This window comes from Falco cherrug, chromosome 16, assembly GCF_023634085.1.
Source record: "Falco cherrug isolate bFalChe1 chromosome 16, bFalChe1.pri, whole genome shotgun sequence".
Taxonomy (NCBI): Eukaryota; Metazoa; Chordata; class Aves; order Falconiformes; family Falconidae; genus Falco; species Falco cherrug.
This window is the reverse complement of record NC_073712.1, coordinates 6920779-6948074: the sequence shown is the minus strand read 5'-3', so window position 1 is coordinate 6948074 and position 27296 is coordinate 6920779. Positions and strand designations below refer to the sequence as shown.

The window sequence follows — 27296 nt, the reverse complement described above, 5'->3', positions numbered from 1 at the left end:
CGGAGAATAATCTAGAAATCCAACCAATTGACCTAAATTATTACATTGTACATGTGTTCCCATTTAGAACCGGTTTCAGCTTGTGCGACTTTAAACAGTTCCCAGATGAGTAACCACATCTTGATAAACCTATAAAGAGAGAGATTTTCATTGCCAAAAAAGTCCTCCGACTGCCTTGTCTCACAATGAAGATGCATAAAGCACCACTACAAATCATTTGTGCTCTAAGATTACACACTCAAATGCCTCAAAAACCAGCATTTAAGTTTCTTATCTCGTTGCCCCTTTAAATCTCTAACTTCAGGGTCTGTCTCAGGGCGCAAGGGTTGAATGAGAGGTTAAAACAGAGTTTCCTGTCCACATTGAGTAATACACTTAAATAAGTGTTTTCATTTTCAGTAGCTTTGATAGTAACACTCAGACATCCGTGCCATGAGCCTCTCCTTACTCTCCATCTCAGCTCCCTTTTCCAAGGCTCCCCTCTCCATCCCCAAAACAGAACCAAACAGGTGGCCTTTTAGTGGGTCTATCTATCAAAGACAAGGGAAGTAAACAGGCAGAGCTGCAAGTGTTTACAGAGCCGGAGGCAGAACATAAACTGACCATATCACCCATGTGCGGCTGAAACTCGAACTTCATGGGCGGACAGAAGACATTGTTGTACATCTCCATCAGGCGCTGCTTATCGCTGTTGGCATCCAGGTTCTCAACAGCGTTTTCAATGGCATCCAGACCCTCATGCTTTGACTGCTCCAGGTTTAGCTCAGCAGACAAGAATGTCCTGAGAGCTCTGTTGAGGCTAGCGTGGTATCCCAGGTCACAACACTGCTGGAAAAACACACACAATTCTATATGAAAAAGTGAAGAAATTCTGGAATAGAAATAAAAATGTTTCTGAAGCCAGAAGTCATATAAATGGATAACAAGTCGTAGATATTTTATCATCATCTGGGTACCAGAGCGGTCCCACAGCTCTCACTGATTGCAGAGGGATCTTGACCAGGCGTCCTCAGAGCTGGCCCTAAACAGAACTCTCAGCCTATAATCCCATACAAATTTCAACACCATCTTGTAACTAGTTGCCAAGACAACTACAGCTTAAACTATTGTAACAGTTTGTGGAGTGCTTGTGGAGTACTACAGACTTCCTTTCATGCAAAAGTACCCTAGAAGTGGGTATGCTCAATAGTACAGAAAGGTGTTTCTCTAAATTCTAACCTTACTTCTAGGGGCAGTGACTCCCACCGAACACAGTCCTAAAATCCTTCAGTAAAATTATTCAAAGAGGAAAACGAGGTACTAGAGTACTATCTGAAGAAACAAGACACAGGAGTTGGATCATCCGTATCTAAATAATTCCACCCAGGATACAGAAAACTGCTTATTTCAACGTACTTCAGGAAGCAAGAACATGACCTGTACATCACAGGCATAAAGAACAGAGTCATCCAAAAAAGCAAGCAGTGGTCGGATGGGATGACTTCATTGCTGGGGTGAAACAGAAGAGCAAAAACTTTCTAGCAGAAAGTGGTCGTGGTCAAGAATTTCCTGGCTATTACTGACACCAGGATGATGTCACTGGAAGACAATCAAGCAGCTTCATCTCCACCATGGCTGCGCAGCCAAGTTTTAAATGTTTCAGAAGGGAGAAAGGCGCTTTTCATTAGCTGATCAGAAACAGCCTGAGTTTTTCAGACATCTAATAAAGTGAGCAAGGAGCCCACCTTCTTGGAATTACAAACAAGATTACATACACTAGGAGAATATCCAAAAAAGAAAGAAAGAGACCATCTGCTTGATTGCTGTGCTGCTCTGTAAGCAAAATTCACATGAAATCTCCTCCTCACCCATCATTTGGGTCTCATCACTGTCATTGTGTGCAAACGCAAAAGAAAAAGCTGGGGGGGGGGGGGGGGGCGGGGAGGGGAACTGGAGGGGTGGAGGGAGAGAGAAGAGCCTGACTACTGGACCATTCCCCGTTTTCACAGAATTTCTGTCACCAAGTGCTGCTAGATGCCTGGTTCCTGTGCCAACAAGCTGTGGCAGGTGTGGAGTCTTGTAAAAAGAGCTGCAGTTGCTGGTTAGGCTGGAGGCAGCGAATTAAAGGACATTACATTCAATCAGAAAGAACAAAAAACAGCCAAAAAAACAACAAAAGATGCTTGATTGAGAACTTGCACGTGGGAGGCAGTCTTGGATCAACAGCCACTCAAAGCTACTGCTCTTCTGCATGCACATTACAGTGCTATTCTCTGCAGTAATCTGGGGAAAGGCAACCTGAGCTGGGCCAACGGTCCAGCCAGGATCAGGATCAGCTCCATTTATCAGGAGCAGTCGCTCCTTTTCCCCTCCTACGGCAGGCTGGACAGTTGCACACCCATCCACCAGGGTGACCACCTTGTCCTCTGCCTGCTCGCCCTCCTCCAGCAAACATCCGTGTCTGGCAGGAACGTCGAGCTGCTGCACAAGGGGAGTTCACTGGTGGGACTGGAAAGTCAAATGGGACTTAATATTTTATACCCCACCTCACTGAGCAGCAGGACTACATTAAGACAGCAAAGTTTTGGGGCTTTATGTTATTGAAGCCAGTGACATAAAACATTTTTCAGCCCACTCCCCTACTTTAACATTTTTAAAGAACAAGCATACCATGTTTATAAATGTATCAGTCTTGCCACCCCTTTTCTGGGTTATATAAATGTTTGATGGAATCGTTCTCCAAGGAAATCAATTTTTTATAAGAATTTAATGATAACTCATTCAAATTCACTTCCCGACATGACAGCTGATTAACCCTTTGCCAGTTAGCAGTTTTCAAATGGGCCCAAGCTAAAAGATTTAAGGAGAAAGAGCCCTCTGTTTTAAAATGCAGTTTACATTTGGAAAGGAGAGTATGAAATTCTAGAGTAAACAGCAGCAGGATACCCATTCCTAGAAGAGCAGGGTAAGCTTTAGGTTTCACACACGCGCATTTTTTTCTTTAAGTTCTGTCCTAGTGACCCTTTTGTAAATACGAGTTCATACAAACCTCCCCATTACTGTAATATTTCATTAGCATCAAAGAGCTGCCTCAGTCCCCAAAGTCAGGAAATTCAAAACTACTGGGCTATGTCAGGAACAATTTATTGCTCTTAACTCACAACGAAGAATTAACTCACTGTTATCCTCCATGCACATTGGAGGGGGAACACAATGTGTTGCATAAACATGACAAGTTTCACGCTATTTGGCCTAACACAATCTACTTATAAGTAACTCTGAAGATTGCTTTTATACTGTATTTCAAAATCCAATACCATCAAATTATTAGATCAAGGAAAAGAATTAAGACCTGGCTTAAAAATCACATTTTTCTTTAAGTCAGATGCTTCAGATAACCATCGCTGGTTATAATTGTTAATTTTCGATCCTTCAGGATCAAAGGGATTAGTAAATCTATATTCCCTATGTCTGAACAATGAGATAACCGGATTCCATCTCCTGTGCTCCCAGGCAAGTCCCACATTTTTCCATGCCTTCTGAAAACAGAGCAGATAATGCTTTTCTTCTAAAGATTGTGAGAACTTGCAATGTAGTGTTAAATCGAATGCTTTGAGGAACACAAGGGGGTTAACATGGCCACAGACCCACCCAGAGCCACGGCTCCTCTCTAGGAACAGCGACAAATCCATGAAACGCCGAAGCTAGGCTTCTCGCCTTGTACCACCACCTACCATGCCCCAGAGACGGCGGGGGCTATCTGGTGAGAGCAGCACTCCCCTCACAGCTGGAGAACCTGGATTTGTGAAGGTACTACTTAACAGATCTCAGGTCAGTGCTTAAAAGTTGTTACAGGTTTACAAAATCCAAACGGATTCTTTAAGATACATGACTCATGAAAGCGTACTAAGGCGGCTGTTAGCAGACAACTGAACCAAGCACATTCACAGTGTTTGGGGAAGGACTTATATATAGGATTTTAAAAGAAAAAAAAATTAAGATAACTGATTTACACTGATGTCAGTGAAATTAATACCCATCTTGTATGTAAATATACAGAAAGTCATCATTTGTTAAAAAAACATGGTGGCACAATGCAAGCTGAGCAAATGTTAACCAAAAAAGGTCCCCTAAACAGGCAGCAGGTGTAAATGAAACATGCCTCTTCAGTACAGCAATTTTGCAAAAGATGACATTTTGAAATAACAGTATTTTTCAAAACCATCGAGCACTGACAATCCTGGCATCCAAAGGACAGGTTTAAATAAATACCTAGCAGAAGTGCACTTCATGTGATTTTATGATCAGCTGAATAAATGTATTACATATACTGTTATGTATTATAATAGCTGACTAATTAATAGTGATCTGAGCGCTCTTTATTGCCTGTGTCTAGAGACACTTCTGTTCATTACTCCCCCCTTCTACAAAGACAGTTCCCTTCAGGCTTTGCAGTTGAGTCTTTCTAACAGTGACAGCAGCGGGCTGTCCTTGGCAAGCAGAAGATGATCAAGGAACAGCCAGTGACCCAGACAACGCACTCGGTGCATTTGGTACTCCAGTCCTGCAGGCTAAAGTGGGCAGTGACGTATTTGTGAAAAATCTCAGGATTCCTAACTGGCTTTTCTGAGTTTTCCAAGAGGAAAGATGGGGTTTTCTGTTGTGCATTTTACTAAGAGCAGAAGTGATGCCCCCGGAACACTGGGGGAACAGAGAGCTTGCAGGCAACGGGGAAACATGCTCCCTCCACCTTCTGCTCCATTACCCAGCTTCTGCAGGGAGTGTTCTGAGGAAAGGGGGGGACTGGCTTCTATAGCCAGTTTTTGTCTTTGTTTCTTTGCACAGACAGACTGTGGAGGGGCAAGCAGTGGAACCTCCATCACTGCTGACACTCCTCTGACACCTATCAGAGCTGGACTGGAAGTGCTCTGCAGTCCCACTGACAGAAGAAACGCATCAAGGAAGTTGCTGTAGAGCTGGTGTGTCAGGGTATCAGAGAACGGAAGGTCTAAAAAGCAGCAAGGTTTGTCCCTCCTGTGGAATACACTTGAGAAAAAGTTAACCTTGAAATACAGGGAATTTTTCAAACCAAGTTAAAAGCGGCTTTAGAAAATGCTTCTGTCCTTGATTTCTTTTACCAACTGGTATATTGTTTCTACAGTTAACTTTCTTTTTTTAAATCTGCTTCTGAGTTATAATCTTGTGGGTTAGCTTAAAATAGTAAATAGAAAATGTCAAGAAACAGTGCGATACTGAAGCAGAGTTTCATTTTAACTAAGCAACTCCTCCTTCGACACATTTCAATGCCAGGTGCAAGCTTCTATCTGTGTAATAAACTCCAAGTTAGCCATCTAAGAAAAGCTCACTTAACAGCTTAATGACCAATTATCATGCCTGTTGTTACCCTCTAAGCTGCCCATCCAAGACCCATCCCATCCCTCCACAGCTGTACAGAGGTTACCAGTTGTGCTGGTACAGAAGATGTTGAAGGAGAGGCACGCCTGAGGGTTAATGGCAATGATATTCATTGCAGGCACCCAAGCAGCAGCACTTACATCAATGAGATCAGACAGGTCGTGAATGTAATACTTGAATACAGATGCATTGGTGGCTTCCAGAGCTAGCAGATACTCATTTCTTGCCTTAATAGCCTTCAGTCTGTTTTCAGTGTACTTCGCTTGGCGCTAAAAGAGAACCAAAACCAGAATGCATTTTAAAAAGGGGTGTAGCAGGCATAGTAGCGTTCTTGGTAACACCAGAAGATACTATACAAATCTCACTCTGCTCACACAGGTTTTATTTTTCATTTGGATTCCAGTTTTATTAAGACTCAAAGGCACAGAATTTAGATAAATTATTTAGATGTTTTTAAGCATTTCTACACTAGACAGCTTTGCATTTAAAGTCTTCTCTTAAAACAGGCTGCAGATTGGCAAAGATTAAGGGAAGAACGAAAGAACAAGGTGGGTTTATGAGGTTATGGCCCAGCTCCAGCACTGCTAGAGCAGCTGCTAGTAGCCTGTAGGTAGTCTGAGGGCTGCCGCAGGCACCCCACCTCTTCCAACAGAAGCCAGGCCTAAACTTGGTCCTCTCAGAGCCTAAATCAATCCAAAAATAACTCTTAACCTTCTGTTGGTTTGAATCTTAGTGCCAACTGACCGACTGCTAAGGCATCTGGCTCTGCCTATGAGGTCAGCTTGGGACTGGACGTCTCCCTGTACCACAGGTCAGATCTAAAGCTGGTATGAAATGGTAAACAAAATCTTGTACTCTGTACGAGAAAAAAACATCAACCATGACTTCTAAGGCGGCCATTGTTACTTTCCTACTCTCACCTTGTTTCAGCTTTCTGCGCCGTGGCTGTATAAACTGGGATAATACAAAACACTGTATCTGATTGTCCTAAGAGAAACCTGGTGCTAGCTTTTGCCTGTCCTAAATCTGATTGTCCAAAACTTGTACATAAGCTGAGACTTGCATTTGAATGTCACAAAGGACAGAACTCAGTAGCTCCTCTGCTGAACTACCGCAAAGGTCCCCTCCTCAGGCACCCCACACAGGCAGTAGCAACGCTATGGAAGTACCTTCTCCTTCATTTTCTCTATTTTTTTGACAGAGCTTCGCCGAACATGTTTTTCTTCAAACTTGACATTGGAAGTTGAGTCAGGGGAGCGTGGCGTCTGCTTGTCCTCTTGTTTCACCGACTTCCCAATCTGCTTTTCTTCCTGCTTCTCTGCTTCTTTCAGTTTGCTCTGAGCACTAATGCTGTCAGCATTGTACATATGGTAGGTTTTCATGACCTGCAGAAAATGATACGCAAGAGTCAGAGTACCACAGTTCAATTTGCAGAGGAAGAAATTGGTTTACCTAGCCTACAAACTAGGCATACAGATGTTTTTGCCTTATTTTATCTGCACAACCAAGTCTTAGGAAGAACAGTAATACTTACATCTGGAAAACACAAAAGCTAGGAGGGAAGAAAAAAATCCTAAAAAAAAGTCACATGCTGCAAACCTTGCTGGTTTTTGGTTTGGTGGTTTTTTTTTTTTTTTTTAAATTTGTCCAATGCACTCCCCAAAACTGTAAGTTTAACATAACTCTTTCATAATAGTTGTTCATCACGTTTATATTAATGCAAGATATTGTACTAAGTAGGCAAAGGCATTTGGACAGTGACCAGCAAATCAGATCTGGTTGCTATTGCGAGTCAGAAATATCTAAGCCAGCAGAATACTCAGGGAAATTTCACATCTCAAAAAAGCATTACAGAAGATGCACGAATGAAAGTGTGGCTCTCAAAATGAATCTGAAATCAAAGTGGATTATTTCACAGCTGCTTCTTTGTTTAACTTTGGCATGCGCCTTCTTGTACAATCCAATAAAGGAGTCCTAAAACCCAAAAAAAGATACAGACTAAATCCAGCCTCCTTACTATTCAAACAAAATTATACACCAACGTTGGAAAATGATAGCTTTTCATCAGCAGGTAAGGTTTCAGAAGGGATGCCTATCAGTCTTTCATCTGGATGAATCAGTCCTTTAAACATCACAAGTCTCGAGGAACTGTATGCAAATCAATAGTCTGAACAGAATGGCTGCAACAACAACTCCAGTTCCATTTGTTTAAATCAAATTTGCTATGTAAAAATACTTTTATTCACCTTATGTAATAAAAATATTAATAAAAGAATCTGGTTCTTTTGCTCAGGGAGAGCTGGACCCTGTACTATATGGACAACTGTTATTACAGCACATTTTTTATAAGTATAGATAAATATCCCCCAAAGCCATAAAACCCCCTCATTTGTTTCACAGGATATTCATATCTAGCTTTGTGTTAAGAACACAGAAACAAAAAAATAAGGGACATAATCTACAAACTAGCTTTTTAATCCACAAATGCAAAGCAACGCAATTCATATACCAAGGCAAACATTATTATGAAGTAAAGTTTGATAGGAGGCAAAAAAACCGCACACAGTTGCATAAAGACACCCCAGTAGTGTCATTCCAGCACTAATAAAGAACCCCCCTTGCAAACCATTAGATTTATTTCAGATGAAAACCTATTTATACCTATTTCACCTTAGTTTGAACCATAACATCATTTTACGTAAGTAGGACGCATGCTCTCTCTTTATGCAGTGATCAGCAAAGATTCTCAGATACAAAGAGACGTTGTATTTAAACATGAAAGGGAATGTGAATGCAGCCAGTATTAAAGAGAGACTTTCTGAATAATTTACACACACACACTTTCAGCTCCTGCATATGCTTAGACTATAAAGCAGGCATCTATAATAATAGATGCAAAGTAGCTGCTTTTCCTCTATCATTGGAAGTGGAACTGGCAGAAAGCAACAGAAGCAGAAAAAGAAATCACAATTTTAATGATTTTATGCTGCTGACTGTGCCACATTGGCAACTACAAGCTCTGCCTGCCCCGTGTTCGGCAGTGGGGTCACTGTCGGCTTGCTAGTGCCTGCTGCGGGCAACAGCACAGTCAAGGACTGACTGCACAGGACAATTCAGGACAAAAACTTACAGGTCGTAACAATCCACTATGTTTTATCCGTGCAGGGAAACTGAAGTCTTTGTCCACATCCATTTTGCCTGAAAACAGGGATTTTGCCAATCCTTTGGGTACTCTGCAAAACTAGTATTTCTAGAAGTACCAATAAAAGCAATCCCACCAGTGATGAAGTTGAGTCCAGCAAGAAATACCTTTGAATATGATCAGCGGAAGTGGTTTTTGCAAAGGAAAATAAATTTTCTGGTGAAGGGACAATTTAAAAGTTTTACAGCAGAAGGAATGCACAAATAGATTCCAAGTTCCTAGAATGGACATTAAAAAAGTTAATAGCCTATATCACTTTATCAAAGGCAGAGCTCTGGAAGATATCCCTTCCAGTAATAAAGGAATTATCAGGACTCAGTATTTGGCTCAATGATCTGTCAGAGCCTGGCATGTAGAAATGATTACATGCGTCTATGGAAACTCCACTAACCAGCCACCTTATCAACTTCAGTGCCCTGTGAACCTGGATTAGAAATAAATCTCAGTTCCTAAAAGTCTGTGTTTAGAGACAAATCTATATTCTTCCTTAGGATCCCGTCCAAGTGCATGACTCAAAAGTTGAATCAGACTGTGCCCTCAAATAAAAAAAATAATCTCTGGACTAGGCAGCGCTGATGACAAGCACTGCTACATTTACAAAGCCACCTTCATACCCAAAGTAAATTGTCTGCCTTTCAGGAACACGAGCACAATGCAGTTCGCTCACGCTATTGTAAAACCAAGGCTGTACCGGCTACAGAGACCATACATCGAAACACAGGTCAGCTTCAAAGTGCCTGCAGCTCCCACACTGCTCATTCCCGGCTTTCCTGTCAAGGAACAAAAACCCTCTTTGCCCACAGAAAAGACTCAGTAATGCTAAACACTAACCCAGAAAAGGAGGAAAATCATGACGTGGATTCAGTGTCTCGCCTCTTCAACTGCCAATTCAGAAGCAAGAACATTTCTCCTACTCCTGAGCTCCCTTTTTCCTACAAGATTAGTCTGAATATTTGGCTTCAACACTCTAATGAAGTAATTGCTTGATATACATTTCATTGATGTAAGAAATTTCAGGGAAACCCCTACTAACACTCTAGCATCAGTATTAATACCGAATTTCATCACAAGGTTCATATCCCACGGCTTGAGAAACATCCCTGGATCATCTTTTGAAAGAACAAAGGAAAGAACGTGTACCTCAGTATAATGACCCAATGTATCATTAAGGAAGGACAAAAGAAAAGACATTTTGAGCAACAAAACCATGTGTAGGTTCTGCTTTTAAAAGACAACTAGCTCAGTAACAGCTGCAGAAAGCAAAAATTTAATCAAACAACAGGCTTTTCCATTCATCTATGTGAAAAGAAAAATCCCCAAGCAGCATATGAAGTTTTATGAACGCATTCCTTCTCCTTCCCAAGGCAGTGCCTTGTTCTTGGTGTCTCCAACTGAGAAGCAAAAAGCACAGATGGAAGACTATTACTCTAAAGGGAGCTGTTTCGCTGAAAAAATTGAGGAACAAACAAACATAGTGGGTCCCCCCGCTGAAGCTGTGTGCTGCCTTTTGTATGCTGAGACCACACAAAACCACGGACTGAAGATCTTTAGCGTTATTTGGTAATAATTCTCATATCTTTTACTCTTTTTAAAACCAACGCTGCAGCTAGTAGCAGGTGTGCATTAAGGTGAGATCTTTGACAAGTGGAGCCAACACTTACAGAGCTGAAACAATATAAGAATAGAGTGAAAAAGGGAGATTTATGGTGCTTTATAGACTGGTGAACACAAGCTGCCTCTAACTGCAAAGACTGCGGACATTTATCAGTTTTGGTGCTTAATCTCTGCTGTAACAGCAGGCTGGGAGAAGTCAAACACTTCTTCCTTCTGCCTGAAAAGATTCCAAGAAGTCAGTTTGATTTACCGTGTAGAGTTCATTCAAGACCTTCATCAAGTCTTCCTGGAGCTGCAATCCCACTTCCTTGCTCTGCAACAAAACAGAGAAATGAAAGTTAATTGGGGAAGACTGTAAAAAGGTGGAGGAAGTGAGCATGCTCCACATCTACAAATAATCTAGGCTCAATTAAGCACCGCTATTTATGCTAGCAAATCCAGTAACGACTCAGCCCAGAGCCACTTATGGTCAAGTTGTACAAACAGTACTAATAAACTGAAACGTTATATATGCACAGTCAGAAAAGCCTTACAGTATGGAGTCAGGGAAATTTCCAGCAAACATGGGATTTTCAACATTACAAGCCAGGAAACACATAGATTTGCCCATTTTAGCAGGATCAAGCAAGAATACAGGACAGCTTGGAAGCTGAAGAAACGCAGGATAAGAAAGCAAACACGAATGATCTCCCTTTCTTGAACATCACATGACAAAATGGGCAATATTTCGATTTTGCTGATGTAAGGTACCTCCTTGACAAAGCCAGACCTTGAGGCTGTGATGACAGCCAGCCGCCACCTCCTTCACGCTCCCATCTCTCCAGACAGTCCTGCTGGTCTTTCCTTTGACCTTGCATCTATTCCCAGACCTTCAGTACCGCCAGCCCAGCCCCTCCTAGCCTTATTCCTTGTCCTTCGAACATGTAGGTTGCCAGTGGCACCTCATCATAACAATTCTTGAGGAAACAAGGTTGCTCAGATGGGGTCTGGCGAGGTGTTACAACTTATGGAGATGGATACAGGAGGGAAACCTTACTGCAGTGTCTGCCAGCTCTCACTTGATAGGCTGTGTGCACAGATTATTAAATCTGTTTCCTGGATTGACGAGGACAACAGTCACTCTTGGATAGTGGAGTGGAAATGGCTTGCTGAAGAAGCGTTTGTCACAGAGACGTCTGGAGAAGGAGGGAGATGCAGTACCAGCAGGCAAAAAGACCTGCTGTTGAGCACAGGAGATGCTTTGGTCCTTCGTGCTGACTGTATCTAAAAGACTATACCGAGCAACAGTCTGTTTTTGACCATAGTGTTAATGTCAATGTATTTATTTTTTTAGTTTTGTATGATAAAGCCAGAGTTAAAAAAACCCAAACAAACAACAAACATTTTCAGATGCACATTCTCTCTTCTGTGAGTCTGTGAGATTCACCAGAAGTTTACCTTTTCTTCCACAAATACCACAATAGCCTGCTACACCCCCTTCGCCTCCTCTGGCAAATGTTCCTTCACTTCTGTATTTCATCACAAACCACCACTGTCAACACTGGGGAAAAAAATTTACTATGACAGGGCTTTGCACGCATACAATTCCCATTGCCATTTAAGTTTTAAATCAACATGGGATTTACCTCAATAGGCAAAGCAATTGGCTTTTTTTTTTTTTTTTAACTACAAGGACTACGGTACAATTTAACCATATCAATACAAATCATTCTGTCCTGCAGGAAACTGGCATTTGTTAGCTGCCTGGTTAAACCTAGGTTAAACTCATGAACTTGTTTCCTTCACTGAAACAGCAGAATGAAAAGAAAAAAAAAAAAAGATGCAGATGAAAAAAAGAAAAAGATAAAAAGGTGACTGCTTGTCAAAACCAGCTGACACCTAAACTAGCCTGCAGCTGAGTGTCAGATTTTAAAAATATATTTAAACTTCCTTACTAGGTAACAAGCAGCCAGCTCTTCTACACTGGGTGCAACTTGCAACTGAACTCAACTACTGCATGAGGAGCCGGTGCCGGCACATATTTAGCTTTAGCAAAATACAGGAACAGGAACAGATAGCTTCTGGTTTTCTAATAAGACATGGAAATGCCCAAAGACGCGCATCCATAATTACCGACGACGGCATCTCTGTATGCAAAACCCTCTTTGAAGAGACATTTCTGCATGCAATAGAGCTTGTGTGCAAAGGAGGGCGAAGCAACTTCCTTAATGAGTTCAATGGTACTATTAATCTTCACGCCATTAAGAGATGGGATTTCACGCTATAACTGTCACTGTTTGCATTCTGAAGAGCTTCCTTGAGAAAAGCTGAGAAATTCAGACACATCAAAAAGCACACTGAGCCAGCATCGCTGACACACCTTGCAGAGCAAAGCAAAGGTGCAGCCACACATCCAGCCCTGCTGTCCCCAGCTGCCACGCAGACAGTCTTAACAAATCCCATATTTCTATAGCAGGAGTATAAACGATCAAGAAAAATGCCTGTATTTGTAATACAATTTACATCTTTCAGCCTACAGTTATTGAAAGAGATTAAAGCCAATAAAGTTACCGTTAGACCCAAACAGATGTTTCTTTTCTTGCTGTTGAAGACTCCAAGAAGCTATGTCTCAACTGTTATCCTGCTCACCCAAGCAGGCTGCTGAAATGATTTTAACTTACTGCTTCAGCCCTGTTCTGTGGTGCACATTATCATGCCTCATCATCCCTTTGAAATTCCAGGAAAACCTGTACTGTTTCTGACAGGGAGCTGGTTATCATCCCTGCCTTGTAGCAAGCAGCCAAGATTGCCACATATTGTAAAAAAAAAAAAAAAAAAAAGCGGAGTATCTGTTGAGTTCAGAGAATTATACAACGCACTCTTTAAGGTGGGGAAAAAAAAAAAGAAATAGGAGGGGAAATGGGAGAGGTCAATTATCAACTCTTTATAAAAAGCCATATGTTAGGGCAAAAACACAACTGAAGGAGAAGGCTCCCTCAAAAAACCCAAACTTGAGGATATCGGGCAATTATTTCTCACTTGAAGCATGGTACAGCCCACCGAAGGAGGGACAGGCCTTCGAGTCAACCTCGTAAGCTGGGTATCAAAATAGGGGCGGGAAGAGAAGTACAACACAGAGCTGTCTTTGTCAGCCGTCAGACAAAAATGTTTCCCTCAGCCTGGTGGCAGGGAAGGAATGGTACCCGCAGCTCTGGAGAGCGCAGGGATAAGCTACCGGGAGGCCTATCCCCAAGGTTTTTGTTGTAGCATCTCCCTCAACGGACGGAGAGGTGGGAATAGACAGACACACTGGGATTTGTTACCTTGTCAAAAACACAAACCCAACAGCACACACTATCCAGAGGGAAAGACGGATCCACCCTCCGAGTGACATTCACTAATGATGTCTCTGCCTGGGCTGCATGGGAGCCAGCCAGCTTCTTTGCTCCTATGAAACGTTTAACCGGAAAAACCCCCAAGTTACTAATATTTAATGACAGAAATCTCAGAAACGCAGTCTTAGACCTTGCAGTACATCTTTAATATTTTCAAACCCCTAATTTCATAGCTCTAATCATTCTGAGGTGCAGGAAAGCGATAAAGCACATCAAATTCCTCTTTTTCCCAAGGTGTTTTATTAATAAAAGACATCCAAGGTGGGTAATTGGAGAAGCCAAGGAAGAGAGCAGAGGTCTTGTCTCTCTAAACTAACATTTCTACTCACACACACACAAAAACGTCAGGCTTACTAAAGCAGCGTTTGCCTGGTTGAGCCTTCATGCTCTGCATGTTAGAGGTGTATAATACCTAGTGGGTCAAGCAAATTTGATAGATTCAAGATCATTTATGCCTACAATGTTCAGGAAAAGAAAAAGATAAAGAGATAATGCAGGCAAACCCACACTCAAACCAGCACTTCTGCTGAAGTAGTCAAGATAGCATTAAGCCATGAGAAAAACCCCAGATACTGATAAATTAAAACACAAAAAGATTACATAATTACATTTAAACTTATCCTTTCCTGAATACCATCCAATTCAACAGTGCTCAGATTTTACTGTGTTTCTGAGGTGACAGATGTTTTATTACAGACTGTGTATGTTGTGACCCCTCCGGACCAGCCTTGGATTTCGCTGGTGGCAGCGCAATGAGACATATGAACAGAAGCGTCCAAGGCCAGGTCCTCTGCATTTTCATACATTCCAGTCCCGTGTTCCTAAACTTGCTCCCCAGGTGGGCAGATGTGCTGCTGGAAGTGCCCGACACAAACACTGACAAAGGGAAGCATTTTGCTTTTTCTGAGGAGTCTTTTAATTTAAAGAACAGAAAAAAGTTGGTGATTCCCAGTCTCCAAGAGAGTCTGCAGAAACGTTATCTACAGTTCTGCAGTCTCTGAAAAAAGAAAAAAGCTGAAGCTGCTGCTTATCACCGCAGTGATACGGGTCGCAAAGATTTTATGACTGGCTTTTTCTCAACATTGGAGATGATTAATGAAAGTGACTGGCTGGGTCTGCTTTAAATGCCCTGAGCACTGAACTTTTCACACAGAAGGAGCTTTTCAGCGGCACGTTTCACTGTGCTGCTTAAACTGCCTGGACTGGACCAATCATCTGCTTTTCAGCCGGCTTTTTTCAGCCCATTTGCTTATTTCTTGCATAAAATTGCTCATTCACTGTATAAACTGCTGAAGCATCAATTATGTGAAATAGATTAAAATGAATATTTTAATGCATATTCAGGTTGAAGAAGAAAAGAAGTGTAAGTGCCAAATTGTCAAAACACAAAACTCTTTGTGCTTCCAAATGAGCTCTCAAGAAAGAAACTGCCAGATTGCTGGACTGGAAAAAACCTTACATTAAGATGAAGGTAAGATAGATCACAGGTGTCATGAAAACAAGAGCTATGCAATGAACACTGTTAATTTAAAGCTGCTGCCCGTACCAATTCCACCCCAAAAAAAAAAAAAAAAAAAGACTTAGGAGAAAAAAGCTGAGCTAGCTGACCCTGAAAAATGAAAATACATTTGGAGGAAGCAGAACAGTTAGCTCAGGAAAGTCAAAAGAAAACGGCTTTCACATTAGCAAAAAAAGTTGTTGCTCAAGTGCTGCAGAGGGTGGTGGACCTGATGGACAAAGAGAACTTTTCTGAGGTTCCGTGAAGTTCAAAGCACATCCAGATTTGAGCCTGCTGATCTTAACCATTGCCATACAGGCGTAAGAGATTTCAAGATCATGCTAGAATGTGGCATGGAATTATGAATAAAATGCTCACCAAGGAAAAACAACAACACAGTCTCTGCAGTTGCAAACGTCTCTAGGTATCATTTTCCATTTCAACATCAAATTCTGTGTTATGGTTTTCAAAGGCAGACAGTTTAGAATGATTCATTTTCTGAACAGTCTTCCAGGCAAAAGCAAAAGAACATTTGGTAAGTTTTGTTATTACCTTCTCCTGGCTGTAGCTGCAAGTAAAGTCTATGTGTACATCCTTTAAAAACCTTGAGGAAGGGCTTACGCAAAAAAATGTTATCTAATTGGCTCCAATAACAAACTGTGTGTATGCGGGGAGGGGGTGTCCCCACAAACCTTGTCTCTTTATCGCATCAGGGCTAGACACTTGTCCTCATGATCTGGGAGATTATCTAGTTTGATGTGCATCTCTAACACTCTCGGAAGATGGCAGATGCGGGAGCCCACCACCCCCCGATGCTGGGGGAGAGCAGGGTGCCAGCACCACCTCCCCTGCACTGCTGATCAGCAGTTAACACTGGCTTCCTGATCTCTGCAAATCAGCGAAATGATCAGCGGCACGCAACAGAACAAGAAAGTCATTTCAACACAGTGACAATAACCGGTGCCCAGGAGCATTAACTTGCAACCTCCGTGGTTTTCTCACAAGCTGCCTTTCTCAAGGTTTTTCTTCAGCCCGAAACAGGAAAGCAAAAGAAGCTGCCCAAAGTGTGCGTGCGTGCACATGCATAAACATACACGCTCACACATGCACACATACTCCTTTGTTACAACAGAGTGTATATGCACCATGTGCAGAGCTGTAGGTTGCTGCCACCCCTTGCTGGAACATAAATTCCCAGCACGCCGTGCCAGCTTCTCAACGGCCTCTTTGTTCCAGCCCTCCTCCCCTCCACCTCCCCTCTAATTTAATCAAGATGTTTTTGGGATCTACTGCAGCACTCGCTTGGCTGTTCCGCATTCCACCAAACATTAACGACTTCAGCTTCAAAATATTTAGGGGGGATAATAAATATGAGAGCTAAGGAATGTTGTCAAGATTTTATGCCCAGGATCTCAAGCCTCAGTAACGTAGTTCCAAATCTGATAGAAAGATGGTACGGCTTCAAAACAAACATACCGTGAAGTTCACGAGACGCTTTCTGTATAAACTCAAAAATAGCAAGGAAGCACTCAGAAACCACTGATGGGAGACTGCGTAACACATCAAGAGATTTTATCTAATACGTTGCCTAAAATTATGTCAGCTAGTGGCAAGGCTGGAACTAGAACCCAAATCTGCTGATTCTGAAGACCGCTCTAACAAGACCGTTTCTCTATACCTTTTAAAAGGGAATAATCACATATACACAGGTGGAAAGCAAACATTAAATGTTCCAAAGTTTCTTGAATGAACAGCAGGAGCTGGGAGGCAAGTGGATTGAGTTCTTGCTGAGAACCAGCGAGGAAATTTGCAGGAGTGCAAGAACCTTTTTACTCCTGTCTAAATCCAAGTTACAATACAGGGTTATTTATTATGCATTAGTTAACATCACTTAGGATGTCTGTTAAAGAGAAGGCTTGCCAGATAAAATTTTCCAAGATCATACACACAGCACTTAAACAGAACTTGCTCATTAAAGTTTAGAATTTTTTATAGCTAGATTCTTGATAATGTTTTTTTTTTTTTAAGAAGGCCTGCCTTTAATGCATTTGCATGCAGTAGCAAATACAATTTATCACTTTCATGATCTCATCTAAACCGTCAACTGGCTTCACTGTATAGAAGTACATCACATGACCCCACAGTCTGTAAAGACTTCTTCTAAAGCTTCAAACTCTCAAAAATTTAAAGAAAAGCTAGGAAAACAAGAATCTATGTCATACAATATATATGCATTTTTTGGCTGACAGATCATCAGTTTTCAGTTTAATGATCCATTATGCAATGGTCAGTCACATTTAAATTACAGTTCTATTATCCAGTTTTCTCTACCATTTCACTAGTGATTTGTTTCACCGCTATGTCAGTCATAAGGAATTTTCCTTATTGAAGTGGAATACTGTACTCTGAAAAGCCATTGCTACGTGAAACCACGTCACACTACTGCCTCCCATACTGTGGGCTGGAAGGGCTGCTCCCAAACAACCCCCACCCCCTTTTTCTTCCTTTTTTTTTTTTCCCCACTCCTTTTTGCAGAATTCTGTGTTGATCATATTGAATCTTGGGCTTCAGGCACTCAGTCCCAACAAACCAAGCAATTTTATGGCTGAGAGCATTCATTCTTGTTGTGAAGTCAGCTACATTTGCCCTCGCTGAAGGAGCCACACGTGAAATAGGCTTCAGAAGGTGGCAAGACCTACCAGCCACTAGTGAAGTCCTGTAAAATACTGGACGTAATGCTCTATATTTCTGCTCACAGTTTTAATGCTCTGCATGACAGCTTTGTGCACTGACTTCCCCCAACACCCTTTTTCAAGCTGCTGCGATGTCTCTCTAGGAAAAACCGACCAGAAGGATCAGAGTGAATGAATGACCTGGAGCACAGAGGTGCTGTTACCTTGTTCCTGGCTGACCCGAATTCACACTGCAGCAAAATAAAGGCAAGCGTAGTAGTATAGTGAAAGAAAAACATGAACATACAAGTAACAAAAACCAAAATGCAGTAACAACGGACTACTTTCACACATTAAACAGGCTCAAATGCAGTGCATTCCTTGGCCAATCTATACACAGAGGTGACATTTTTTAGCTTGTTAACAGACACAGTAAAATTACTCCAGCTGTAGCCTTCGGTATTCACCACATCACCCTGGGCAACAGGCTCCCATCGCATCGTTGTACCTGACCGGGTACGAAGTGTTAGAGGCATAACAGAAACCACCCACCCCAATTACAGGTGAGGGAATCAAATCCAAACTGACTTAAAAGCACCACACAAATTATTTCACTCCCTCTCCCTTCTCCCATTCCAACCGTTCTAAAAATAAGCAGGTAGGAAAAACGGGAGATTTCATCTCCTCAGTGAGAAAGCACACAATATCATTTCACAATAGGTCTCTGTGTCCTTTACATTTTGGGAAAAGAGTAAGAACTCAACATTACTATTCCATAAGGCACCTAAGGCAGAGGAAGACGCAGTGGGTAAGGATGCAAGCATGAGAGCAGGGATATAGCACGTACATACCAACTCTGCACCTCACTCACAGTTTTACTGATGCCATTTGTATATTTATGCATTTACACTGCTATGGAGAAACAGTTTTACAAATGCTCAGCATTTTGGCCACTGCATTTCCTTCCTGTGCATGGCTTTTCCATGTGTGGTATATTTTAAGATTTTTCATATTGTGGTACCAATGCAGCCATAAGACATACTGCAGCTGTAAAGTAGGTCATCTTAAGCATAGACCCCCTTAAGAGAATTAATAATTCTTCTTCCTTGATTACTGCAAGGCTTATAACCAACTCATTGTGGATTTTTCATTTCACATCAAACACTGTGCAGTGTACTAGTAGATAAATGTTTTTTTTTTTCCATGATCAAAGGTATTAAACAGGAAGCGAATTTCAAATCCTCAGTTTTGTTTTCTTCTTTCCTTACAGGGTTTTCTCCCCATAAATATCACAACTGAACCTGATACAAGAGTTGAAAGGCATGCTGTGCTCTCAAAGGAAGATCTGTAGGGCAACTACCCCTCCCTGTCCCCACTGCTCTATACAGAGGTGACACGTCCACCAGAACAAGCCTGACAGCTGGGCAGGACAGGGTTACTGCTCCCAGCACCTCCAGTGAGCCTCCCAGTTAACACTGCTGCAAGGAGCCCCAAGTTAAAAATAGAGCAGATGTATGTTTTAAACTCAGTAGGACCCACGCTGCATGAGAGGTACGTGTCACAGCAAGGCAGGCAGATGCTGAGAAGGTACCTGGCTCTGTTCAGAGGCACAGCACTAGAAAGCAGCTGACCAACAGCCATGGCCTGTCCTGAGGCCCCTATAGACACAGGAACTTAGACATTTGCAGAATAAATATGCTTTTCTTCCTATTAATACTCTCCGATTACTTCAGAATTTTGTTATGTAAAAATCTGTCGCATTGAAAAAAAGCCAGTTTGTTCAGTAACTACTCGAATTGACTGGGGTTTCCATAGCCCACTCTTAGGTTTTTTTTTTTTTTTCTCCCCTTCAATTTGAACAAGACTATCAGTCTGCTTCTAGGGAACTCTCAAAGAGACAACAGAGAGAGTGATTAAAGACACCAAATTAAAGAGACTGTTTCTCAAAAGGCTATACGTGTATAAATAATACCAAGGGATCCCACTAAAAAAGATACGTCCGTAGGCAAGAAAACCTGATAACCACGTAAGAAACAGAAAGGTTGTACAATGAGGAGAAATCAAGGGCCACATTCAAATGACAGGGTGACAGGGGGATAAAGTGAAAGGGAGAGAAGGGGAAATCAAAACAGCAATCAGCTCAAATGGAAAAATGTTTTGAATACATATATATAAATATATAAATAAAAAGGGCCAGTCTGAAGAAGGGTAAGCAGGAAGAAATCAAAGGAGCGCTCTCCACAGAAGTAGATGGAGGAATGAAAAGGAGCGTGCACGAGAACAGGCACTGACATCAAAGCACGACGGTCTTCCAGGAGAGGGAGAGGTGACCAGAATAGCAATGCTGGGTGGCACACGGGCTTTAAACTTCAAACTTGTATGAAACCCAGGGCTAAATCATTAACTGTTGGACAAATAAGAAAATATTACCTCCTTCCCAAGGTGTAAGAATTTGCTATTAGGACAATTCCACCAGTTCTCCCCATTTTATTTGCTCAAAAGAGCCGTTATTTATTCCACCATTTATCTTCCTACTCTTTTGTAGTAGCACAGAATTACACTGACACCATTCCTGGGGCCAGTGGCGCTGCTGAAGCCAAACGTCAGATCCCCACCGACACCAACGGGACTCATCTGCACGAGCGCTATAGCAGCAAGCCCCTTCCTGACAACAGCTTTCACTGAAATGGAAAAATGTTTCCTCAGGAGAAACCAACACAAAGGGCACAGAAAAAGAGTACACTCTTCAAAGGATACCTACACCTTAGGTTGCAAGTCTCCAGTAAGATATAAAACCACGTTTGGTTTTGCAGGGAGAACTAACTGAGGAAGTAAACAAATCCGAGAGGCAGGAAAAAATGGGGCTGACACATACTGTACATCCAGCACCACTTCAGTGCTGGCTTTGGCAGCAAACCCAGCTTCTCTTATCAGCAAAGATACCTTTGAAGTGGCTGGCAAGCTTCCATCTAACACTCAAACAATTAAGACCCTCCACATCGTAACACAGCCCTGGAGTGGGATCTCTTCATCATAAAACACGAACCGAAAAACTGTGAGACACAAACAAAGCCACAGACCACGCAGGCTTTCCACAGCACTGCGAATCCGTACGCTGCAAACAAACTCTCTGAAAACCTGTGTGCACCACACTAATGCAGCTAAGCCTCTCAGAGCTCGCTCACATTTGGGGTTTGATAGGGACCCTGGAATTTGCCTGCCACAGCTTCACAGAAAGTTCTGAAGCATCGCACAGTAGCACTATTTTCCACATAGCTCCTCTATAAACTACCTCTCTTTCAAGACTGCTAAGAACTTCTGCTAGAAGCAAGACTGCTAAGAACCGCTGCTAGAACTTCAGAAATTCACTGATCTCAAGACAGAGCCATCCAAGCTGGACTGTCAGCAGCGCTGTGCCCTTTGCACGACTGGTCTGAGTGGTCCAAGAGTGAACACACAAGAATCTGTCCCAGCCTGAGGAACCTCCACCGCAGCTGCTGGAAGAGACCAACCCTCATCGCCACCGCTAATGATGCTCTTCCTGGGCTGCCCACCTCAGGCTCCGCGCTGCTCCAGCTGCACCACAGCCAGCTCCCACACCGCTTGCCTCCGCACCCCCACGGCCCTGGAGGATGTGCTTCCTTCCCAGCACCGACCTTATCACACCCATCCAGGCCCTTTGCAGCCTTAAGGCTGGATTAAGGCCGCACGCTGTGCTTAGGTCTCTCTCATCTGAAAAAGCTCAGCACTTCAGAGGGTGTGAGATACAGCAACTCAAGAGTTTAGCAACAAAAGGGATCTTAAGCACAGCCTTTTCACCCAGCCTGTCCTTCCAAGCTCACCTGCTCAATCCCAGCATGACACAAAGCACTGATTCAGGAAAGCCCTGAGTTATGAATGGCCCAAGAAAAGGATCTTGTGCCTCGGGTTTTTATTTCAACTGACCTCAGCAAACAAGGATGGCTATCCTCTCCATATTTCATAGCATTATTGACCACCCAGTGAGCAGCTCCTAAATGTAAGTTACTAGAACCTGCAATCAGCCAGGTACACGTGTAACCTTTTTCAAAAGGTATTTTCCAAACAGAAGTGTACAAAATAACGTTCCTCAGACTTTCAAACAATAAACTGTCCTTGTTTTTAAACAGAGACTCCCTGTGTAGCATGAGACAAGGATAGAGCTCCCAAACCAGCAGCAAGATCAGCAGTACAGTTCCAACACCTACAATTTCCATTAGAAATCAGCAAAAACCAAGGTCCTGGGTTAGGCCAAGCCCGAGTGCCCTAACAGCATCACAGCTAAGGCTCTTCCTCCTGCAGGTTGCGTTTCATTAACCTGTGCTGCATTTTAATTTGACTATACTGCATGCGTTAGACCAGGCAGGAGATAGTGTAGAATCAGTGAATGAGCTGGAATGGCCGCACGGCACAAGAGAGGCAGGAAACTCAGGTCTCAGAAGTAATACAGCCAGTTATTTCACTGACGTAGCCTGGCTAATTAGATCTGTGGAGAAGCTACACAAATTTCCTGAGATGTAGCACCACACTAATGCAGCTATGCCTCTCAGAGCTCGCTCACATTTGGGTTTTGATAGGGACCCTGGAATTTGCCCTCCACAGCTTCACAGAAAGTTCTGAAGCATCGCACAGTAGCACTATTTTCCACATAGCTCCTCTATAAACTACCTCTCTTTCAAGACTGCTAAAAAGTGCTTAATTTTCCAAACTGCCACATACTGTGGTAGCTCTTCTCCATTAAAAATGGGAAAGGATGTCTCAAAAGTTTAAAAAAGGATGGGAGAAACTATGGGGAGGGGGAGAAAAATGTTCTTTCAGATTTTCTCATCAACAGAACTAATTTCCCTTTGGGCTAGCATGGTTTTAACTTCCGGTTAGAGGCAGAAAAATATATACCACTCCTAAATATCTTGCCAAGTCAATTATTTCCCTTCAATACCTACAGATACTGATCAGAAAGGTATCCTGGCTTCACTAGCGGCTTGCTGAGCAGCCCTGGATAAGTGACTTCATCCACTTGTCCCTGGTTTTTCATCCAGGGAAAGGTGCCATTTGTCTGCTTACGGTCCAGAGACATTCTGAAGTTTGTTTGTACTGCTCTTGGGACACACTGAGTACTACAAGAATGCTACACAGGGGTTTTATAAGCAGGCAGCATTAAAAAAAAAATATCCATGGGATATAAAGCTGATTTGCAATATTTTAACTGCACACTATACCTGTTTTCTAGCCTACAGTAGCTTTTGCACCAATTCATGCTGCTTCTTGCAGCTCAAGAAGGTAAAAGGTTTAGTAAAAAGGCACGAGTCGCGGCAGAGTCAAGTTCAGCCAAATTTCTCTCTCAGCTGCTATCTTACTCAACTATGTGACACTCTAGATAAGAGAGGATGCGGTTTTTGTTTTTAACCACCCAGCACAAGTGGCATAGTAAACTAATACCTGCTTTGGCCTTCAGCCAGTTTGGTATGCCTGGCAAACAGTTGGACAATGAGCAGTTGGAATTTAGTAACAAATGCCTTCTGTTTGCACAAATTAATACAGAGTTTGCATTTGGTCTGTGAGAAAGAAAACAGACCAACGACAACATACCCCTCGGGGTTTTTTTGTTTGATTTTGTTCAAGCTCTACTGCCCAAAATAAAATAAAACAGGGTAAAACCATGCTTATGCAAGGGGCTGAAAATTAAGACTCTAGTTTCCAGCCAAACTGGGATAATATCAATTTCCATGTACTACTTTGCCGAGCCATTTTCTCGGCCACCTTCCTCAAGCACACCCCTTGTTGAAATTCAGTGGAGAGATTACTTCTCCTTTGGAAGGATTAGAGGAATTGAAGAGTAACTGCCATTCAATAATCCCGTGTAAGTATCTAATCAACCATAATGTAATTACCGGAAAGTTTTAAAAGGTCAAAAAGGCCTTAGCGTGACATTAGTTGAAAAAGAGAAGGTTCCTCCTCTGCTTGAGCAATGTCTTAAAAAAAGAAGCAAAAGAGAAACAGAATGTAACATCTGAATATACTTTTCATACTCTGTTGTTATCCATTACAAATTCCAAAAACACGCAGAGGACCAGGAACACAACAGTGCACTTACACTTATTTTCATTCTCCTATAGAAATCAGTTGCCATCACACACAAATACTTGCTGTAAAAGAGCAAATGCATCCCGCTCTCCAGGCAACACAGAAGAAGATGCTGCTCCTTCAAGTGCATCTTGACTTTAAGTATCACACACAACATTGAGCACAGTTCATTTTCTAGCAGCCTAAACTGACCGCATTATATAGACTGTCTTTATCAGTTAAAGCAATATAGGTATGTTAAGAAGCATCTGAACGCTTTCCTCAAGACATTTCACAAGATTGTCAAGACCAGAGTGAAAAGCCAATGAGGCCTCCAATTACTGCTGACTGCACCTGAACAGATTTTAATTTTCAAGTCACATGCTACTCACGTGACTTTTTTAATGAGAACTGGCAGCACTGAAGGTAAAAAGACAGACATGAAAGTATGCTAGGATATTTTTATCAAAAGTGTTCCTCTTCCATTTCTCTCTCAGAGGCAATGTGATTTAGGGTGAGTCTCCACAGAAGAATTCTTTAGAAAGCTCGAGTCCTTCTGCAGCCCCCTTCTCTAGGCCTTGCAATAGTAGAAATAATTTTCCAAGATCATGACACATTGCAAGGGGGTGGCAAGTGGGGGAAGAGAAACTGCTTTCAAAGTTAAGGCTTGCAATGTTTTTAACATGTTAACTAGCAGGTGTTACAGCAATTGATAAATCTCTGAAGAGACATGGCATTACCATTTAATAGGAGCTTCAAAGCTTCCATATCATGTTTCTTCAACTGGAAGGACAGATTCTTAACAAAAAAATACCCTCCCACTCTGTCCCACCTTTTTTTCCCAGGTGGAAATCAAAGGGAGAGAAAGGGGACAGGGCTAACAAGAGACCTCAGCTGTATTTTCTCCTTTTTCCAGAAAAGGACAATGCATCCTTTTATTATCTAGCACTGTAGGAATTCTCCCTATTTTTTCTTTTAGCAGTAGTTTCTCCTCAGTGGCTGTTATAGATTTGTCTTTAGAGAGGTGCTCTTGACTACCTATATTCAGAGTTGAAGACCCAGAGGGTTTCTGCATATTTAATAAAAGTTTCAAAATGCATACGAAACGGTGAGCAGGGTACAAGGAAAAGACATGGCCTGAATTTAGACCAACAAATCTCAACTGACCACTTTGGGGAAAATCCTAAACCACCAGAAGAATAACAAAATAAAGAAATCAAAAGTAAGCCAAGCAGAGTTATCCAGAGAGAGGAAAAAGTGTTGGGCATAGTCAACAATGAACTGATCCACCAGAAGTAACAGCTAACACTGTATTTCAGAAGAGCCAAACAAAAAGGCATGTGCTGTAGCAGTCAGTTACCTTCTTGAACAGGCGCCCCGAATCTTCGCTGACCTGGACAAAGCGCGGGATGATGTTGTTGAGATAGATGTCACTCAGGGTGGTGTGATCCCTGCTCTCCCGCTTCACTTGATTCAGCAGGAGATTCCAGCAATTGACTGGTGATAGCACATTCTGATCCTTCCTATAAAGGACACAAAATAGAAACAAGAATTGGATAGGACTTTACCTGAAGTAGACAAAATTACTCTGTTCATGGTGTTCTATAAAAGGTAGAAACCCAGCTATGGGACATATGGATTTGCTGAGAGAAAGGAGAGCAGAGGAAGGCTATAAAATGACTATTGCACATACAGAAAATACGCCTTCAATTATGCATGACTACATTCACATGGCCATGGGCTCCTGTCCCCCAACAAGCAGATCAGTCAAATGCAAGCTACAGTACGCCAAATGTAGGCTTTAATTTTTTCTTTTGAATCCAATATTTCATACATAAATTACAGTGCCTGAGGGAGAGTGATGGCTCCAGTGTCTGACAATAGGTTTCACAGCACTGTCCCAGGCATTTGTGACTTAACCACAATAAAAAGATTCCAAGCATCCAGTTAGCCAAATAGCATCTGCATAGGAAGCAAAATGTTATGTTTCATGTACAAAACCAATTATGTGCAAGCATCTATATCTGTCCTGAGCAAAAGAGAAAGCAACATTTTTACCACCTTTATTTTCTCATCATTGAGCTTTCTCCACGTTATTATGGCTGACTCACTCTGCACCCTGCAAATAAGCAATACAAAGGGCAAAAGGAGAGACGAGAGGAACCTCAGTTTATTTGGATCAACATTTCATCTACTGAAAGGAGTAAGTAATTTCTTTAAGGTACAACTTCATACTAGATGAAATCAAGGACATGAGCAGTGATTTTGCATGCTCCTCCAGCAGCCCCGCAGCAGCGTTTGGAGCTGGCAGACCTAGGTGTAGTCTTAACTGCCTCATTCACTTCTCTCTAGATCTGTTTATCATTTGTTTACAGTATAAATAATACTTACGTAGAAAAAAAGCAAGTCAGATCTCTGGTGGAAAGCCAAAGCTCTTCTTGACTATTGCGCGCAACTATCACATTTCTTTCCTCTTAAAAGAAATGCAGTTTAATTTCTGTTAGAAAAGGGAGCATCCTGCACTTAAAAGGACCACAATCTCTTCTGCAAGAAATGTCTGACATTGTGAAAACCTGAAAATTAAGCCATGGCAGACTTTCATTACCCTTCTCATGACATCAGCGGTTGGATTTGTAGTGCAGTATGGATAATTTTAGATAAAGAAGAATAGTTTCAGAACAGCTGATCTTGATGCTTTGTTTCTTTTCCTTAGAAAAAATGTAAAGCTCAGGAAATGACTACAGCTTGTGATCTGGACTGCTTCAAGGTTTTAGAGTGCGCGTGTGTGTGTGTGTGTGTGTGTGTGGTGGGAGAGGGCATATAAAAAGGATTCTGGACTTTTAGTTCTCTTGGTGTTTTGAATAATAATAAAAAAAAAATAAAATGTGAGAAGGCATAGAGTTTATTTAGAGACAATACTTTCCTTCGTACTCTAGTGTCCTGTATTGCAGATGCTGCTGACACACAGAACCAGATGGAATGATCAAAATGCAGAACTGTACAAGGTTGAAACTGCCAGATGTTAAGCTGTATCAATCAAATAGTTGCCCCTGCGTCTGCAATCAGTGTTTTCAGCATACCGTTTGCTTTGTTAATATGCCAGAGAGCTAATGAGTAACTGTGAGACCCAGCTACTCGACCTGTGAATCTACCGGTACTGACCCAGCTGCAGCCGCCCTCAAAGGGCACAGTGCAGACAAGGAGCCGTATGCTCCAACTCCTGCCAAAAAGACATAAAAGCCACCACCACAAGAAAAAGTAATGTACGCATTAAGGTTTGGGTGGTTGGGGTTTTATTATTATTATTATTAGTTAGATGAGACAAGAAATAACACCCAGCTTTCTTCCACTAAAGAGAGGGCAGCAGGAGGAAAGGCACCTCCAGAAAGAGCGCCTCCAAGGAGCAGGGCTGGGTCAGAGGTGTACAGTACAGTATCAAAAGATGCTAAAAATCGGTTTGC

The 27296-nt window shown here is 42.1% G+C and overlaps 1 protein-coding gene across 4 annotated transcripts in view; it reads right to left on the bottom strand.

The window, feature by feature from the left end:
* Positions 1–27296, bottom strand: part of SRGAP2 (SLIT-ROBO Rho GTPase activating protein 2) — a 110798-nt gene that overhangs the window by 38254 nt on the left and 45248 nt on the right. For 3 of the 4 annotated variants that reach the window (XM_055727988.1, XM_055727989.1, XM_055727991.1), the window contains exons 4-8: positions 25196–25358; positions 10461–10523; positions 6564–6779; positions 5535–5663; positions 604–828 (exon numbers count right to left, since the gene is read on the bottom strand). In XM_055727988.1, the coding sequence (XP_055583963.1) occupies positions 604–828; positions 5535–5663; positions 6564–6779; positions 10461–10523; positions 25196–25358 (796 nt within the window). The remainder of the gene's footprint in view (positions 1–603; positions 829–5534; positions 5664–6563; positions 6780–10460; positions 10524–25195; positions 25359–27296) is intronic. The other variant, XM_055727990.1, reaches the window with a different exon arrangement.